We start from the raw sequence: 17344 nt of genomic DNA on the forward strand, positions 1-17344 counted from the left end.
CCTTATGTATACTCTTATCAAGAGTGACTGCAAACATTGCTTTTGAGCAATTTATATGTTAGTTGTATTAGATATAAATATTCTGATGTGTCAGAGAAAACAGAAGCAGTAATGTATGGACAAGATAACTCCAGTGTATTCTTGCACCTGGATAACTCAGACATCGTAGTTTTTAATCTTGAAATTTGCTGTTCACTTAATCTTCAGTGAGAGCAAGTGTTGTTGACATAGTTAATGAAAATTTGTGCCAAAGGTTTGAGCCTCAATTCTGGAAAGCATTTAATCTTAAATCCATCCCTCTTCAGGACAGCACTTCAATACGTGCTTAAAGACCAACATTCATACTGAGAATGACTAAAATGTTTCTTTCCTGAATTGGGGTCTGAAGAAAAGCTATAACTGGTTCTTTCTCTTTAATACTTCTATTTTTATCTTTTTGATATTATTGGCTGTCTATCACCTTAGACACTGAGGAACATTTTCAAAAATTAAAATACATGTTATCATTTGTAAAATGGTAGTGAATGGATTCTGTCCAAATCTGGGATCTTCATTTCGTCTCTCTAGTCTTGATTTAGCTAAATAAGTTTGACATCTACAAATTTTGTATCCTCACTATTCACACCATTATCTTGATCACTAATCTGCTTAGACCCCTGACCTTCCAATCCAGGCTGCAAATCTCTCCAGTCCGGGCAAAGTGACCAAAATTTTCATCTTATGTTATGCAGGTAGTTATACATAAGGCTATGTTTTAGTCACAGGTATTTTTAGTAAAAGTCATGGACAGATTATGGGCAGTAAACAAAAATGCACAGCCTGTGACCTGTCTATGACTTGTACTGTATACCCCTAACTAAAACTTGGGCTGGGGTGGCATGAGTGCTTGGATGGGGGCAGTATGGGGGCACCCTGGGTGCTGCTGGGGGTGGGGTGCGGGCTGGTGGTGGTGCACAGCCCAGGACCCTGTTGGTGCTGGTGGGAGGGGTGGGCGGCGGCATGTGGAACGGGACCCCCGCTGGTGCTGGGGAGGGGGTTGAAGGGGCTAGCAGGCTCCCTACCCGGCTCTGCGCAGCTCCCAGGAAGTGACTGGCATGTTACTGCATCTCCTAGGGGGAGGGAAGGCCAGGGGGGCTCCCGCATGCTGCCCCCATCACGAACTCCAGCTCTGCAGGTCCCATTGGCCAGGAAATGCAGCCAATGGGAAATGTGGGGATGTTGTCTGCAAGCAGGAGCAGTGCGCAGAGCCTCCTGGCCCCTCCACCTAGGAGCTGTAGGCACATGTCGGCCACTTCCGAGGAGCCCCCTCCAGGTAAGCGCCATCCCGCACCCCAACCTTCTGACCCATCCTGAGCCTCCTCCCACACCTAAACTACTGCAGCTGCTGACCCAGGGGCTGCCTGACTGTTCAGGCAGCCCCTGAGCCAGCTGCACCAGCCACTGCAAAAGTCACGGAAGTCATGGAAAGTCACGGAAACTTCCGTGTCCTCCATGACAGACACACAGCCTTAGTTATGTAGCACTGTGTGAACAATATTTTGCAAGTAGTTAAAATAATTGGATGTCACTGACTGCCAGAATTTAGCAAAATTCAAAGAGGAATTGGTTACCAAAAATAGCCAGTTAATACTAGCAAATTTGGAGAGATGTGAAACATCTTTGGGTTTTAAACTAATCTCTAACTGTTAGGGATTAGGATAAGAGAGTCAGATTATTACATATCTGTGTGTTTGTGGGGTTTCTTGCACCTTCCTGTGATGCATCTGACCCTGGCTATTGTCAGAGACAGTTTTAGCTAAATTTTATAATTAGTTAGATTCCTTGTCCCAGGAAACTGTCCCCTCCTCCTCACCCCATTATCCAGTTACACGTATTAGACTGTGTCCAGAACTTCAGGCTTCAGTAACTGTGCTTCTTGTCACCTCTCCTTCTTGGTCAGCAGTGACCATCAATGTTGACTGTACTGCCTCAGGAAAGGTCATGTCGCTGCAAGATGCTATGTCTGCTGCTCTTTCCCCAGTCGTACCCAGGAACATCAGCCTGACTCAGCAAGGAGTGCACTTTCTGACACGAAGTTCAATTTATGAGCAAGGGAATCTATTCCCATAGATCCCCCCATTGAGGTCTTGTCAGGAAGGCAGGGAACATTGTCATAAACACAAGAGTGAATCCTCTAAGTTCACTTCAAAGAAGTTGGATACAATCCTGCGTAAGGCAAGCAAGTCTTCCTGTTCAGCCCCTGAGGATTTAGAACATCCAAAGTCTCAGAGTCATGACAAAAAAGCCAACAAGTCTAGGACTCTGTCACTACCAGATTGCACTCTTGGTGGCAATGGTACCAGCTAAGCCTAAGCATTGGGAACCGATGGCACCAACAAAGGACACAACTATTGGGAGCCTGATCCACAAACTGTAAGTGCTGTCTTTCTGTCAGTTTAGATGAATAGGACCCCATGCACTCCAGGGAGAGCAGAGACTTGTGCTACAGCTGATGACATTTTTGCTCTCCCTTACCCCAATCCCTGTTGCTATCAGGTCCGTCCCTCATGAGAGAAGTCCTGACTACATGAGGAGATGCAAATTATTGGAGGAGTCTGTCCCCCATTCCATCATTCACCCATGATTTCCCTCGAGCAGAACCGTTGGTGCCACCGTTAGACACAGACTAGGCCGTTTCTTTCTTGGGAGACTCTGAATCACCCGAGGAACTGATGTAATAGAAATAGCTTCTTAGACAAGGGACTTGGACATGTCTAGAACTAACCTCTTGTACCTTAGGGCAAAACTTCCCCAAGGTACAAAATATTCCACCCTTGTCCTTGGATTGGCAGCTACCACCACCAAACAAATACTGGTTACTGGGGAAGAGCTGTCTGGAAACGTCTTTCCCCCCAAAATACTTCCCAAAACCTTGCACCCCACTTCCTGGACAAGGTTTGGTAAAAAGCCTCACCAATTTGCCTAGGTGACTACAGACCCAGACCCTTGGATCTTAAGAACAATGAACAATCCCCCCAACACTTGCACCCCCCCTTTCCTGGGAAATGTTGTATAAAAAGCCTCACCAATTTGCATAGGTGACCACAGACCCAAACCCTTGGATCTGAGAACAATGAAAAAGCATTCAGTTTTCTTACAAGAAGACTTTTAATAGAAATAGAAGTAAATGGAAGTAAAGAAATCCCCCCTGTAAAATCAGGATGGTAGATACCTTACAGGGTAATTAGATTCAAAACATAGAGAACCCCTCTAGGCAAAACCTTAAGTTACAAAAAAGATACACAGACAGAAATAGTTATTCTATTCAGCACAGTTCTTTTCTCAGCCATTTAAAGAAATCATAATCTAACACGTACCTAGCTAGATTACTTACTAAAAGTTCTAAGACTCCATTCCTGGTCTATCCCCGACAAAGACAGACTATAGACAGACACACAGACCCTTTGTTTCTCTCCCTCCTCCCAGCTTTTGAAAGTATCTTGTCTCCTCGTTGGTCATTTTGGTCAGGTGCCAGCGAGGTTACCTTTAGCTTCTTAACCCTTTACAGGTGAGAGGAGCTTTCCCCTGGCCAGGAGGGATTTCAAAGGGGTTTACCCTTCCCTTTATATTTATGACACCTCCCATCTCAGCATCTGTATCAGAACCGGTGGCACCTCGTGGTTCCAATGGAGCTCCACAATCACCCTTTGACCTATCTTACTTACCATATTGGGGACTGTGGTACCCATACCTACACCCTGCAGGGTCGATGTGATCCACTAGGAAGTCAGTCCACCGGTCCCCTGCAAGAGGACAACCAGAGCTTCCTCCTGGCACCGTAGAAGAGGAAGATTGTGAACTGGATCTGGCAGTTCTGCTGGTACCAATGAAACAGCCTTCATCTCCAGATGAAGCAGACACTTCAATATTTTCCCCTGCGTGCTGAAGTGATCACCTTATAGAATCTGTGCATCAGCAGTTGAATCACCTCGTCACAATCACCTTCTAGGGAATCAAAATGTGTTGTTGGGCACCTTGAGCAGGCACTATAGGCACTTCGCTATTGACCACAAGTGAGTGTTACATGACGCAGTGGTGAGCAGTATTTTTGTTCTATCGGAAATCCCACAAGGGATCTCTTCGCCTCTCAAACAAACCTATACTGTTACAGAGGAGCCCAAAGACATCACTTTCAAGGTGACGCTCTCTTTCTATCATGGTCAGACTATCAGAACTATGCCTTCCCTCCCTAGCCACTCCTATCTCAGATTTTATGGAAGATTCATCAGGATAGAGGTTGAGTCATTCTCATCAACCCAGTTGGCCCAGACAGTTTTGGTCCCCAAGTTTCCTACACATGTCATCCCAGTTGCTGATCAACATGTAATCCTTTTCCTAGAGGAAGGGCAGAATCAAGCGTCACAACCCCCAAGCACTCCATCTCAGGGCATGATTTTTGAGTAAGTAGCAGCTCTAGAATATTCGCCCTCTGAAGCCGTACAAAGTGTTCTTACTAAAAAATGAATAAATTCCTCTAGGGAATCTACTTAGCCAAGTGGAAGAGTTTCTCTATATGTACACAACAAAAACTTGTTTCCCCAGAAGCAACAGATATTCCCCTTATTCTGGACTATCTTTCCCTCAAATCAGCTGGTCTTTCCATTAACTCTATATTGGTCCACGTGGCAGCAATCAGTACGTATCACCCATGTTCACATGGTTACTCCATTTTCATTTGCCCACTGACTACCAGATTCTGGAAAGGTCTAATTGGAACTTTTTTGCCAGTAAGGAAATTCACTCCTCGGTGGGACTTAAAGCTTGTGCTTTCGGTGCTTAGTAAGCTGGCCTTTGAACCACTAGCTACATGTTCCATGTCTCTCTTCTTTAGGAAGGTTGCATTCTTTGTGGCTGTCAACTCAGTCAGGAGGGCAAGTGAGCTTTGAACACTGATAGCGGATCCACTTTACACCATATTCCATAAAGACAACGTTTCCTTGGTTTCACATCCTAAGTTCACCTGAACTAGCCAATCCAATCAAATTATCTATGTTTTTCCCAAAATCACACTCATCTGAAGAGAAGAAGACTTCATTCCCTCAACATGCAATGAGCCTTAACCTTTTACCAACAAAGGAGAAAGCCAATCAGAAAATCACCAAGACTGTTCATCACTGTAGCAGAAAGTCTCCAAGGTCAAGGTGTATCCTTTGAGAAGATCTCTAAATGAATCTTGGGCTGTATCTTACCCTGCTGTAAGTGGTTACATCTTCCTCCCCCTCATGTGGTGAGGGCTCATTCTGCAAGAGCACATCAATAGTATTGCTTCAAGTAGTACCTGTACTTGACATTTGCAAAGCAGCTACATGGAGTTCCATCGCACATTCACTAGTACAGGATGCTGATGCATCCTTTGGGACAGCGGCCCTTCAGACAGCTCTCTGCTTGCATCCTTGCACCTTCTCCTACTTGATTACTTCTTGTGAGTCACCCCCAGTGGAATACACAGAGGGGCCATTACTTGAAGAAGAAGAGAAAGTATTTACTTTATGACAACTGGAGGTTCTTTGAGATGTGTAGTCCCTATCTGCATTCCAGTACCCATCCTCCTTCGCCTTTGCTTTGGATCATTCTTGGATTCGTGGTAGAGAAGGAACTAGAGGCATGGTCGGTCTGCTCTGCTCTTTTATCTCCTCAGCTGGAGGCACAAGGAGAGCAAGGGTGCATGTGCGGGCCAAAGGAATTCTCAGATTCTCAAAGAATTCTCCAAATTCGGGTGCCTGGAGCACATGTGTACCCACAGTGGAATACAGATAGGGACCATACATTTCAAATAAGCACCAGTTACTCTAGTGTAAATAACTTTTATATTCCTCAATGAGTTTAGTCTAAAATGCAATTTTTTTTTGGTATGGTATTAGATGACCCATTTCACATAGCTCTTTGGATGATCCACACACACCTATCTTGCATCTGTCACTCATCTCTTTATTCCATCTGAACTGAAATTCCTGTTCACCCCTCTACTCAATAGCTTCAGTCATTCCTTAACATCTGCTGTCTAATACAGAAGTTGTTCTGTACTGCAGGACTAGTTTCCTTCCTGGTTCCTCTCAGTTACAATTATACAGTATATATTTTAGCTATTCTCTCTTCAGATTGTTAGATTTCATTATCTTGTTTCTACACAGCTCTTGCAGCTAATTTTGTTCAAGTAATATATTTCATCTTGCCTATTAAATTTCTCAAAAAATAATCTTTTTACTTAATAGGTAAGATGAAATATATTACTTTGAACAAACTTAGCTGCAACAGCTGTATAGAAACAGGATGATAAAGTCTAGCAACCTGAAAATATATATAAAATGGAACAGAGCAAAACAGATTTTCTCTCTGTCTACCTCTTTCCACTATAGCTATTTTGGGAGTTGCTGCCACCTCATGTAACAAGGCATAGCACCCTTCAGGTTGTTCATCTTTCCCAATGCCACTTTGGTCCACAACATTGTGATATTGTTTGTAGTTATAGATAGCTTCTGCTTTTGACTGGGTATTCAGGCAATAGCACAAATTCTGACTGCCTGCACTGAGGTCAGAGTTTAGTTCTCATCTCTCCAAGTTTCCTCAATAGGAATTTTCCCCATTTTAAAACTTTGCATCTAAATCAGTGGGTTTTTTTGTGCAAATTATTGAAAGATAAAAATCTCAAAATAGAAGGTATCTGTAAATAAATGCCTATAGTTGCATACTTGGGAAAACACAATTAGGCAGGCACAAGGCTAGTGTTATGAATATTAGCTACATATCCAGAGAGAGTCTGGGTCAGGCTAAGTGGCTTTCTCTCAGCCTATCGTGTGAGTTTCTTGAATTTCAACATGGCTCAAGAAAGTGTGTTTGCCAAGGGGTGGATGTTCTGTGTTTCAGAAACCACTTCCTCTTTGCTTTCCCTAATAATCTACCATTTGGTAACCAAGGACACAGGCTATCAATTGCATCATTTCCATGAACCAGACCTAACTTCTGTTCAGGAATCTCCCCATAACCTAAAGCTCGCTTCATCTGTATAGCGGTTATATTTACTTTAGAAACCTCCTTTCAAAATTACATAGACGCTACTAATCTTTGTTCACTTGTATGGCAAAGTAAGGACTACCCAAACCACAACCCCAATGCTTGAGAGTTCAGAGTGCACATACAGTTTTTCTGTTTCCTCTACTTTCCTTTCCTGGAGCATCTGGATAGGGTGTGGACAGAGCTATTGCTTGCCCTAAATGCCTGTCTCGCTCATCCATTCTCCAGTCAGGGGAAGTATTTTGCACTTCATAAAGGTATGTGCAGTTGGGAGCCCCTGACTATGGGTTGCATGCAAACAGCCCAAAGCACTCCTATAAAGTGTCTTAAGTCTAACAGCAAATTATATTTCACATATTACTCTACTGCCAATCAATTAAATAGAAAGAAACACAAAATCGCACAGGCTATTCCAAAATCAAATTCAAATGTATATTAAAAATAAATACATAAAAATAATAAAAAATTGAACTATCTGAAAGCAATTTGGGGTATATTCTTTCCACTGTTGGAAAAAAGTTTATTCACAATATGAACTTCACTTTGTGTCAAAATAAATTATTCAGTTGTCATATCTTTTCTTTTTGTGATATTGTGGACATTTTTTTGTTCTCCGTTCCCCAACATACAACTATTAGAGTTCGTAATTACAGGGGTTGGCATCTACATTTTCCATCTGCATTTCCAGGAGCTCTATGCTATTAATTCACAAAGAAAACTGTGGTAGAGCTGTCAGTTGAAAGTACAGAAATTAAGTCAAAGTACAAGTTGACTGTGTAAACCATGATTTGATGCACATCTAAGTTTCATAAATCGTGAGAATTGCGAGCTCTTTGTTCAGGCTTCTATATGCAGAGATGTTTTTTCTTTAAGATATGGTCATCCTAATAGCATAGAATAATGTTCTTTTGTGCTGTGAATATGTACAGCTTGAATAAACACCAAAGTGAGGAGAATGATTCAGAAACAGAAAAGCTTTGCATTTATTTTAAGCTCTTTAAAATGAGGAGCTAATGAGATATTATACAACGTTCCATTATCTTGATGTCCTGTTAGAGCTGAGAGAAATACATCTGAAAATGTCTGCCTGCTGAGCACCATGCACTGTCATTGTGTCTTTAAAACATGTCTTATTTAAAACACTTTTGTGAATGGCAACAAAAATGATTAGGGGGTTGGAGCACATGACTTATGAGGAGAGGCTGAGGGAACTGGGATTGTTTAGTCTGCGGAAGAGAAGAATGAGGGGAGATTTGATCGCTGCTTTCAACTACCTGAAAGGGGGTTCCAAAGAGGATGGATCTAGACTGTTCTCAGTGGTAGCAGATGACAGAACAAGGAGTAATAGTCTCAAATTGCAGTGGGGGAGGTTTAGGTTGGATATTAGGAAAAACTTTTTCACTAGGAGGGTGGTGAAGCACTGGAATGTGTTACCTAGGGAGGTGGTAGAATCCCCTTCCTTAGAAGTTTTAAGGTCAGGCTTGACAAAGCCCTGGCTGGGATGATTTAGTTGGGGATTGGTCCTGCTTTGAGCAGGGAGGTTGGACTAGATGACCTCCTGAGGTCCCTTCCAACCCTGATATTCTATGATTCTATGAAGGCCAAATATTGTACCTGTGTCAATTACTTCTAAGGGTGTACGTGTACAAATATGTGCACATAACTTACCTCCTTTTTTCTTTGACACATTTAATTTCAGCTAACCTCATAATTTTTATGATCATGTATCATTTTTTAGATTTATTTTTTTGAATTTATAAAATGTTTGCAAATTGTTTGTGAGCTTTACTTTAAAAGATATAATTAACAATTAAGGAAACACATATAAGTGAGATTTGAGGGGAATATAAATTAGGAGAAACATGGTATTAAGACCAGGATGTCTCAACAGAAGGGGAAAGAGGCAGAATTACTTTCTCATGATCTAATATTGTCAATGATTTATTTCGTACTGGGACACAGGATTCTAACAGTTACTAGTTCTGTTGTTTTTGTATTGAGTTGTATGTTGCATAACTGGATAAATGTGATGAAAAAGTCCCATGTAAAACAAAAAAGCACTGTTGAATACTCAAGCCCACCTTCTCTACTGGCCATGTCTTTCCATCGAATAACATTAAGTTCCTGTGAGTGAAAAATGCACTCCCTTTCTGAAGGACTCACTGGACTCCAAGGTCCTAGGACTGCAAGGGGTAAGTGACTTACTCTTTTTACAACCTAGATTGACTGTACTGAATTGAATTCAGCATATTTCTCAAAAAGAAATATGAAACTTTTCTTTTACTTAAACACAATTGCTCACTTAAAAAGAGATTAGCCTAAAGTGGCAATGTGTCATAATTTTTAATAAAAAAAAATCAAAGTCACATTGGGACTTGTGACTAAGGTGGAAAAAGTCAGCTAAAAAGGAAATGCAAGATGAATTCGAGTAACTTACTATAATTATCTTAATAGCCATCGTTTTCAATCCCTGTGACATTAGTGAGAAATAATTTGTCCATGTGGGAGTTATTTCAGTATCCGAGGGGTCAAGAATCTCATGTGTAAAGGAGAAGAAACACCTTTTAGTACACAAGTTTGTCTGAATTTGAACAATTCAAGTGAAGAAAAGAGTATTGTAATTCAGATATTAAAGAGAGAATGTTAAGGTCTCGTGCTTCTGTATAGTACAATATTCATGCCAAAAAAGAAGAAACATTATCACAGATTACTAAAACTCAATCTGCAGTTCATAACTCAGTCACCTAATACTGACTCAAGTGTGGATTTTAAATATAGGAAGACACAGTTTTCCCTGCACCTTGCATTTAGAGTACAAGGTATTTTATTGTAATTAAGGACCATCACAGGGCTGAGTGATTTGGGGGAAAGGATAGGAAAACAATAGAGAGAGTTGGGTCTCAAAAACCAATGGATGATGAAAATAAGGACATGTAGTTATTAATTTTTGGTATATGCAAATCTTGACATTTCCATTAACTGAATTATATGTACAGGTTAACTGTCAGTTGTGCTGCTAAGATGATTGTTAAGGAGGGATTTGAATGAGAAGAAGGTGATGGCTTAGTGAACAAAATTTTTGAGATTATTTTATGGATAAGGGGCGGACAAAGCTAGTAGCCCCAAAATCAAATTTTTTCTCTTTAGTCTCAAACAATAATCCATCTTATCACAACGGCTGTGCAGGCACACTTGAAATATAGCTCATCTACTGTGTTACTCTTGTATGGAAAAGATAATGAATGCTTAGGTTAGAAACATTATTGGAGAGAAGCAGACAATGCTGTCAGAAATCAACAGGTGCAAATGTATATATTTTGGTCACATCGGGCATAGAAATGGAAGTAACCTTGAGAAGATTACTGTGGAAGGAATGGTGGTTGGTAGTTGTAGTAGGGGATGACCCCAGTAAGGAGACAGATAGAAAGTGTGCAGCAGATCACGGGGAGGTCAGCTGCTGAGTGCTTGAAGCTAGTGAAGAATCAAGAAGGCTTCTGAAAATTCTGTGTTGAAGTCACCAATATCATCCATGAATATGTGGATTTTGCTTACTATGTTAAGGAGAAATATCAGTTAAGACACCTGGTACAGTGTGACCCTTGTCTCTGATTGAGGAATGTAGGTGCTACTGTAGCGTTGTTTTTGATGACGATAACTAATCACAGGTAGCTGACACAGTGTTGAGCACAATCTGCACTGACTGCCAAGTCACAGTTAACACTGTGGCATCAAACTTGATAGTTTCCTGTTGTGTTCAAATGATATAAAATTTTGTAAATTAGACAAGCCTATGGTGGAGCATCAGGGAGAAAAGATATATTGTTCAAGCACTTGTCTTAAAGTATCAGGAAAGATTTACCTAATAAAAGGAAGCAGGGGAATCGGGCTTGTAGCCACACTTTCTCAGTGTCTGAGAGAATTTGAAAAGCCAACAGATTGTCATGTACTTGTCTTTTTTTTTTAACACATAGCATTAGAAAGAACAAACTGATTCTAACTTCTTATCTAGCCTGTTGACTGTTTAAGAATATTGAGGCGCCTATGAATTACATAAGTACGGTGGTAAACAGTGTGCTCTGTAGCCTTTTTTGCAGGTTTCGTTTATAATTAATGATATTATTAGTGTTTGTATTTACACTTCCCTCTCCCCCATATTTTAATGAAGACAGGTTTTATGTGAATGTAGAAATATTAGTATATTCTAAAAGGATACTGTGAAAATTTATTTCATAATTTTAAATAGCTTTTTATTCATTCTTTAAGCCCCACACAGCTTGACACTGAAATGTTTTTTATATTTTATGATCCATCACTAGGTTCTTCTTCTTGTTGAATAGCCAATAAATATCACACTAGTAGCATCAATGTTATTTTAAAAGTCATTTTAGGGGGTATAGAAAAAGACTGAGTGAGCAGAAAGAGAAGGGATAAAACATGTAATAATTAAATGGACTATGAAAACAGACACAGTTGAGAAAAGTATTTTCCTGGATTCATAGATTTTAAGGCTAGTAGTGATCATTGTGGTAATCTGTTCTGAGCACCTGCATAACACAGGCCATGAGACTTGCCTGGATTAATTCCTGCTTCAGTTTCAATAGCTGTGGCTGAACTAGAGCATATCTTTTAAGAAGAAGAATCCAATCTTTAAATGAAGATTTACAGGGATGAAAAATATGTCACATGGTATATTGTGGTAAATTGTTCCAGCACTCAAAACCACTGTTAAAAATGTTCACCTTATTTCTAGACTAAATTTGCCTAGCTTCAACCTCCAGCCATTGGATCTCATTATTCCTTTGTCTGCTAAATTGAAGAGCCTTTGTTATCAAGTTTCCATATGTAAATACTTATAGATTGTGATCACATCACCACAGGACCGTCTCTTTGGTAAAATTATCTTTGAATCTCTCACTATAAAGCATATTTTCCCAGTCCTTTAATCATTTTCATGACTCTTCACTGAACTATCTCCAATTTCTCAACATCCCTCTTGAATTGTGGACACCAGAACTGGACATAGCATTCCAGTAGCAGTTCCATAAGTGCCACGTACATAAATAATAGAATCTCTCTACTTCTAAGGAGATCCCCCTGTTTATAGGTCTAAGAATTGCATTAGCTCTTTTAGCCACCACATCCATTTTATTTATCATTATTTATTATTTATATTGTGATAGCACAACAAGAAAAAGATGGTCCCAGACCAAAGAGTTTATAATCTATTATAAAAGAGAGACAAGTGGGTATATACAGACAGATTGGGGAGAAAAAGGAAACAGAGAGACAGTACTGCTCAGCATGAAAAGCAGTAGTTTCAGCACACTGTTGTGAAGGCCAAGACTATAATAGGATTAAGAAAAGAACTAGATAAATTCATGGAGGATAGGTCCATCAATTGCTATTAGCCAGGATGGGCAGGGATGGTGTCCCTAGCCTCTGTTTGCCAGAAGCTGGGAATGGGCGACAGGGAATGGATCACTTGATGATTACCAGCTCTGTTTATTCCCTCTGGGGCACCTGGCATTAGCCACTGTCGGAAGATAGGATACTGGGCTAGATGGACCTTTGGTCTGACCCAGTATGGCCGTTCTTATGTTGCACACTTGCTACCTATCCGTTGTCAAGTTTTCATAAGCATCTTGACAAAGGAGAGTGTTATGGATGGATTTGAAGGAGGAGGCTTTGCAGATATTACGGGGGTTCCTCCCAAGTATGATAGGCAGCATGGAAAAAAGCACAGAGGTGCTTTTTTGAAAATTCAAAAAGAGAACAACGAAGGCTGGCTTTTTTGGTAGAGTGTAGGCGAGTCAATCTCAATAGTGTATTAGATATAGTCAATGTAGGGCCTTGAAAGTGAAAATCAGTAGTTAGCTTGTAGTGAAGAAGGGGAAGTGAAAAGTAGGTCAGATGTTGGGCTTATCAGCCTTTGCAATGTATTTTAAGTAGTTTAGGTATGTATAAAATGTATTTTACTTTATTTTTCATGTTATGCTTTTTTGCAAGAACGTAATTATTCATGTATCTTGTGAACTGCAAAGTAAATTACTCTGTCACCCACTAGGAAAAGTTCTGGCACAATTACATTACATTATTTTCTGCCAGTTTCATTGCTATATTTATTATTTATTTAAGCATTGTCAGTGGGTTTAGTGCTGTACATGGCACACAGTGGGTCAGACAATACAAAATTATTTGGGGCCAGATTTTCAAAAGTGTATATGTCTCTGTGCCATTGATTTATGAATGTGGAAACTATAATGCACGTTCAAAGATCTGATTTCTGTGTGCAGTTTTGAGCTAGATACTACAGCAATTATGCACTTTAAATACATAACACAGATGATTTTTAAACCTATAAACAACTCTTTGTCCTGTTATGGATATGCTGTTACATTTGTGTGTTATTTCTCTCAGTACATTGGAATCAGTCATTGATTCAGAAGAATTATTTTAATATTTGTGGTATGTTCCTGTGTTTGATTGTAGGATGGTCATTAGCTAATTTGTAATCAGGTAACTTATATTTTATACAGATAGTTTAGGGTCTGCTAATTAATCTTTCAAGTCAATGGATCAATAAATGCAGGATTTTCATAATAAAGAGACTTTTTCCTCTCCTTTTTGTGCTTTTACTACTATTGCAAAATGTGTACTTACGATATTACTTCGATAATCAAAAAGAAAATTTGTTTCCTTTATCTCGTACCATACAAATACAAGTTTGACAGCAGTGCAGATTTGACTTGCATCAATTATATACACGTGTTCAGGTTATTTAGCATTCAGTGGTCACACTTACATTTCTACCATTTTGAAAGGTTCCACGGTTTCCAAGAGCTTCCCTACGTTCAAAATGTGGAATACCACTAGATCTGATCATATCTCTCAGGATGGAAGAAATATTTCATGTTTCATTAATGAAAACACCAGCAGATGGATCTTAGAATGGCAACTTTGTTTTATAGTTTTTTAAAATAAAGGCTTTTTAAAAAAAAAAAAATTGATTTCACAGGCTGACCCAAAAGAGCTGATTAAGATGGTCACAAAGCACGTTTCTCAGTGTAGCTCTGCAGACTGGCCTGAAGAAATAGCAACTTTGATTAAGCAACTGTACTACTACAATGAACGACTACTGGACTTCACTCAGGCTCAAATCCTTCAAGGCCTTGGCAAAGGAGTGGATGTGCAGAGGTTTACAGCAGATGACCAGTACAAGAGAGAAACTATACTGGGGCTGGCGGAGTAAGTAATTGCTCTTATGTGTTTTTTCTTTTGTTCAAGGGGAAGTATTTAAAATTCAAAATAGGAAAGTAAATTTTCAGCAGCACTGACCTTCAGAAGGACTTATTAATCACTCATTTTGCAGGTTTATTTTGCAGTGTTGCTTTAAATGGGACCCTTTTTTCTCCAACCACTCTAGTCAAATGAAGTGGTGTTTGTCCAACAAAATGGATCAATAAGTGCAGGATTCGAATAGTAAAGATACTCTTTCAACTCTCTCCCATCGCCCTTATCCTTTTGCTTTAGCTGCTACTATAACAGTCCATTAAAACAGATGCCCTAAAAGGAGGGGGAGGGGGGATTTCTGAACCATGCTAAAAAATAGTGTCTTCCACTATTGAATTTTAATAAATTATAGATAAACCCTCTGTTTTAATGTTGATAATTTAGTTATAGTAGACTTACATTGCAAAAATGTATACACTCCCCCTGCTTCCCCCCCCGAAAAATCTGGTATATTGTACATCAGTCTCATATCATTGACTAGAGACCCAGCTCTATTGGATTTCCCATTCAATTTTTCTATTGAATTGTAATCCTGATTTCTAGAATCCCTTTGTTCTAGTCTTGAGGTTCTTGAGAATAGGCTGCAGAGTTCCTCCTTAAGGGCTTGATTCACATAGAAATGGCAATACTGAGCATCAAAATACCTCACTTTTAGGTACCTAGAAAATCACTGTGATTCCCAAAGTCTGATATGGGTGCCTAGGCTCCCTATACAATGAATGGGGAAAGATAGGCACCTTAGAATGAAACTGACAAGATCCAACAAGTAAGGCTGCTTCTCACCTAAGATAGACAAAGGGAGATGCCAAGCTAAGGAGTGTTTTGCTAAGGTTCCCCCCTCTCTTGGAGGTAAGTGTCTAAGTACAGACTGCACGAAGGTTCCTCCCTCTGCTTGGGATTCTCAGCTGTAAACCTTGTCTTGGCATTAGGTACCTATGCCATTTTAGCAAGGAGCATGGTACGGGTGAAGAACCTCATTCATAATTTTTAACCCAGTGGTTAATATACTGACCTGAGATGTGAGAGACCCTCTCTTCAAGAACCTGTTCTACCTGAGGGTGGGGAGAAGGGATTTGAATTGGAACCTGCCACCTCTCGGGTGAGTGCTCTCACAACTGGGCTATGGGATATTCTGCTTTGGGGCTTTCCTCAGTCTTTCGTGTTGAAGCTGTTTCATGGCGGATAAATATATATATATTTTTAAATGGAGCAGGTGGCTGGACCCTGGGTCTCCCACCTCCGTGGGCAGAGGTCTAACCACCAAGCCACAGAATCATTTTTCATGCTTGCTCTCTCTGGCTCAGTGTTGAAGGTATTCCACTGTGGATAAATTAATGAAAGAATCATTGGGGCCAACGGGTGAGCGGAAGAGATAAATTGAGAATATGATTCTGTAGCCTGGTGGTTAGAGCACCCTCTTTGGAGGTGGGGGATCCAGACCACCTGTGCCAATGACCTTTTAAAATATTATTTATCCATAATGGAACTTCAACAGGAGAAACTGAAGGAGCCCCCATGTCAGAATATCGCAGAACCCAGTAGCTAGGGCACGCATCTGGGAGGTGGCAGATGACTGTTCAAATTCCTTCTCCTCACTCAGGTGAAGAAGGAGGACTTGAACTGTGGGTCTCCAACATCCCAGGTGAGTACCCTAACCACTGGGCGACAAGTTATGAAGATGCTGCTCCCTCCCTTCTGGTCCATTTTGTGTAAGCTCGTCTAGAGGGACCTGATCCAGTAGCTGAACTCTGAGGATGTTATCAGTTCGGTCGCCACAGGCAAGTTAGGTGGAGGAATGCCTAATTTTCTCCAGCTTGTGCGGTGCTTAGACATTCGGACGACTGGCGTGGAGCTGCAGTGCACATGCTCACAAGCAGAAACATAGGCACCTATGGAACTTTTTCTGTGGAAATTTAGGCACAAAGCAATTTTAGAGGCCTGCAGGGCTTGGGAACAGCAGAGCGGGGGATTTGGGAATCCCAGTGGGGCCTGACTGGGGATTTAGCCACCTAAGGTGCCAGGGAGGCACGTAAGTCCTTTTGTGAATCCAGCCCTAGGGATTTTCAGTTGTGTATATTGCACCTGCATCCTTTTTGATATCATCTACACAAGAGAAGTTTAGTGTTCCAGAAACTATTTGATTCTTCCTAGCACCCCGTAAAAACATGTCACCTTTGTCTGCAAATGCTCCTAATAGTGTACGTGTTTGTCAAATATTGTTTGGAGTTAAACAGCCATGCCTGCTGCTCTAAATGAACAGAATTTCAGCAGATTCATGCAAGACTTGAATACCAGCTAACAGGGAGAGTCAGTGAAAACCTCCTGCTACCCTGTAACAGTCACATTGCATCATTTTGTTCCAATTTTAACCATCTTGTGCATAAGTTGTTGAAGAGAATATATGGATGCTATCACTCTTCCATCACGATAGTAGTTCATGGCTAAATATTTTTAGATTATAGGGTCACAAAGAAACACTGATACAAACTATTTGATTAAGCATAGTATCAAAACAAAAGTATCTCATTCAACAGCTTTTGCCCTACATTTATTATACTGAAGGCGATGGGATTTTTTTCTTCATAGGGATTGTGTGATTAGGCCCTACATTCCCTAAAGTTGCTCCAGGCATCTTTTAATTTTTTTATTGGAGTTGTCTTTCCTTTATCTCCGTACTCAAGGAGATGGTTGCATCATCTTAATACCATGCTGATGGCTTAAATGGTGTTTGTTATTTTTGTGTAATAAGTTCATCATGCAATATTCTACCTTTTTATGAATCTTTATTTTTGGCATGTGTAATGACTTTGTATTTTTAGAGTTCTTCCTTTTTTTTTCTTTAAACAAAATAAATATGAAGCGAAAGTTGAGGAAATTCTTCACAGCATACATAGATTGTTGAAAATACTGAAAAGAAGAATTAACGAAATCTGAGTTTCACATCTCATAGTTTAGGATGACAGTTCTGCTAGTTCGGGCAATTGCAAAGATTATGTTAAATGCT

The 17344-nt window shown here is 40.2% G+C and overlaps 1 protein-coding gene across 2 annotated transcripts in view; it reads left to right on the plus strand.

Annotated features, from left to right (window-relative positions):
* Nucleotides 1–17344, plus strand: part of NBAS (NBAS subunit of NRZ tethering complex) — a 409249-nt gene that overhangs the window by 246822 nt on the left and 145083 nt on the right. For both annotated transcript variants that reach the window (XM_077812510.1, XM_077812511.1), the window contains one exon: nt 14066–14295. In XM_077812510.1, coding sequence (XP_077668636.1) covers nt 14066–14295 — 230 coding nt within the window. The remainder of the gene's footprint in view (nt 1–14065; nt 14296–17344) is intronic.

This window comes from Eretmochelys imbricata, chromosome 3 (assembly GCF_965152235.1).
Source record: "Eretmochelys imbricata isolate rEreImb1 chromosome 3, rEreImb1.hap1, whole genome shotgun sequence".
Classification (NCBI taxonomy): domain Eukaryota; kingdom Metazoa; phylum Chordata; order Testudines; family Cheloniidae; genus Eretmochelys; species Eretmochelys imbricata.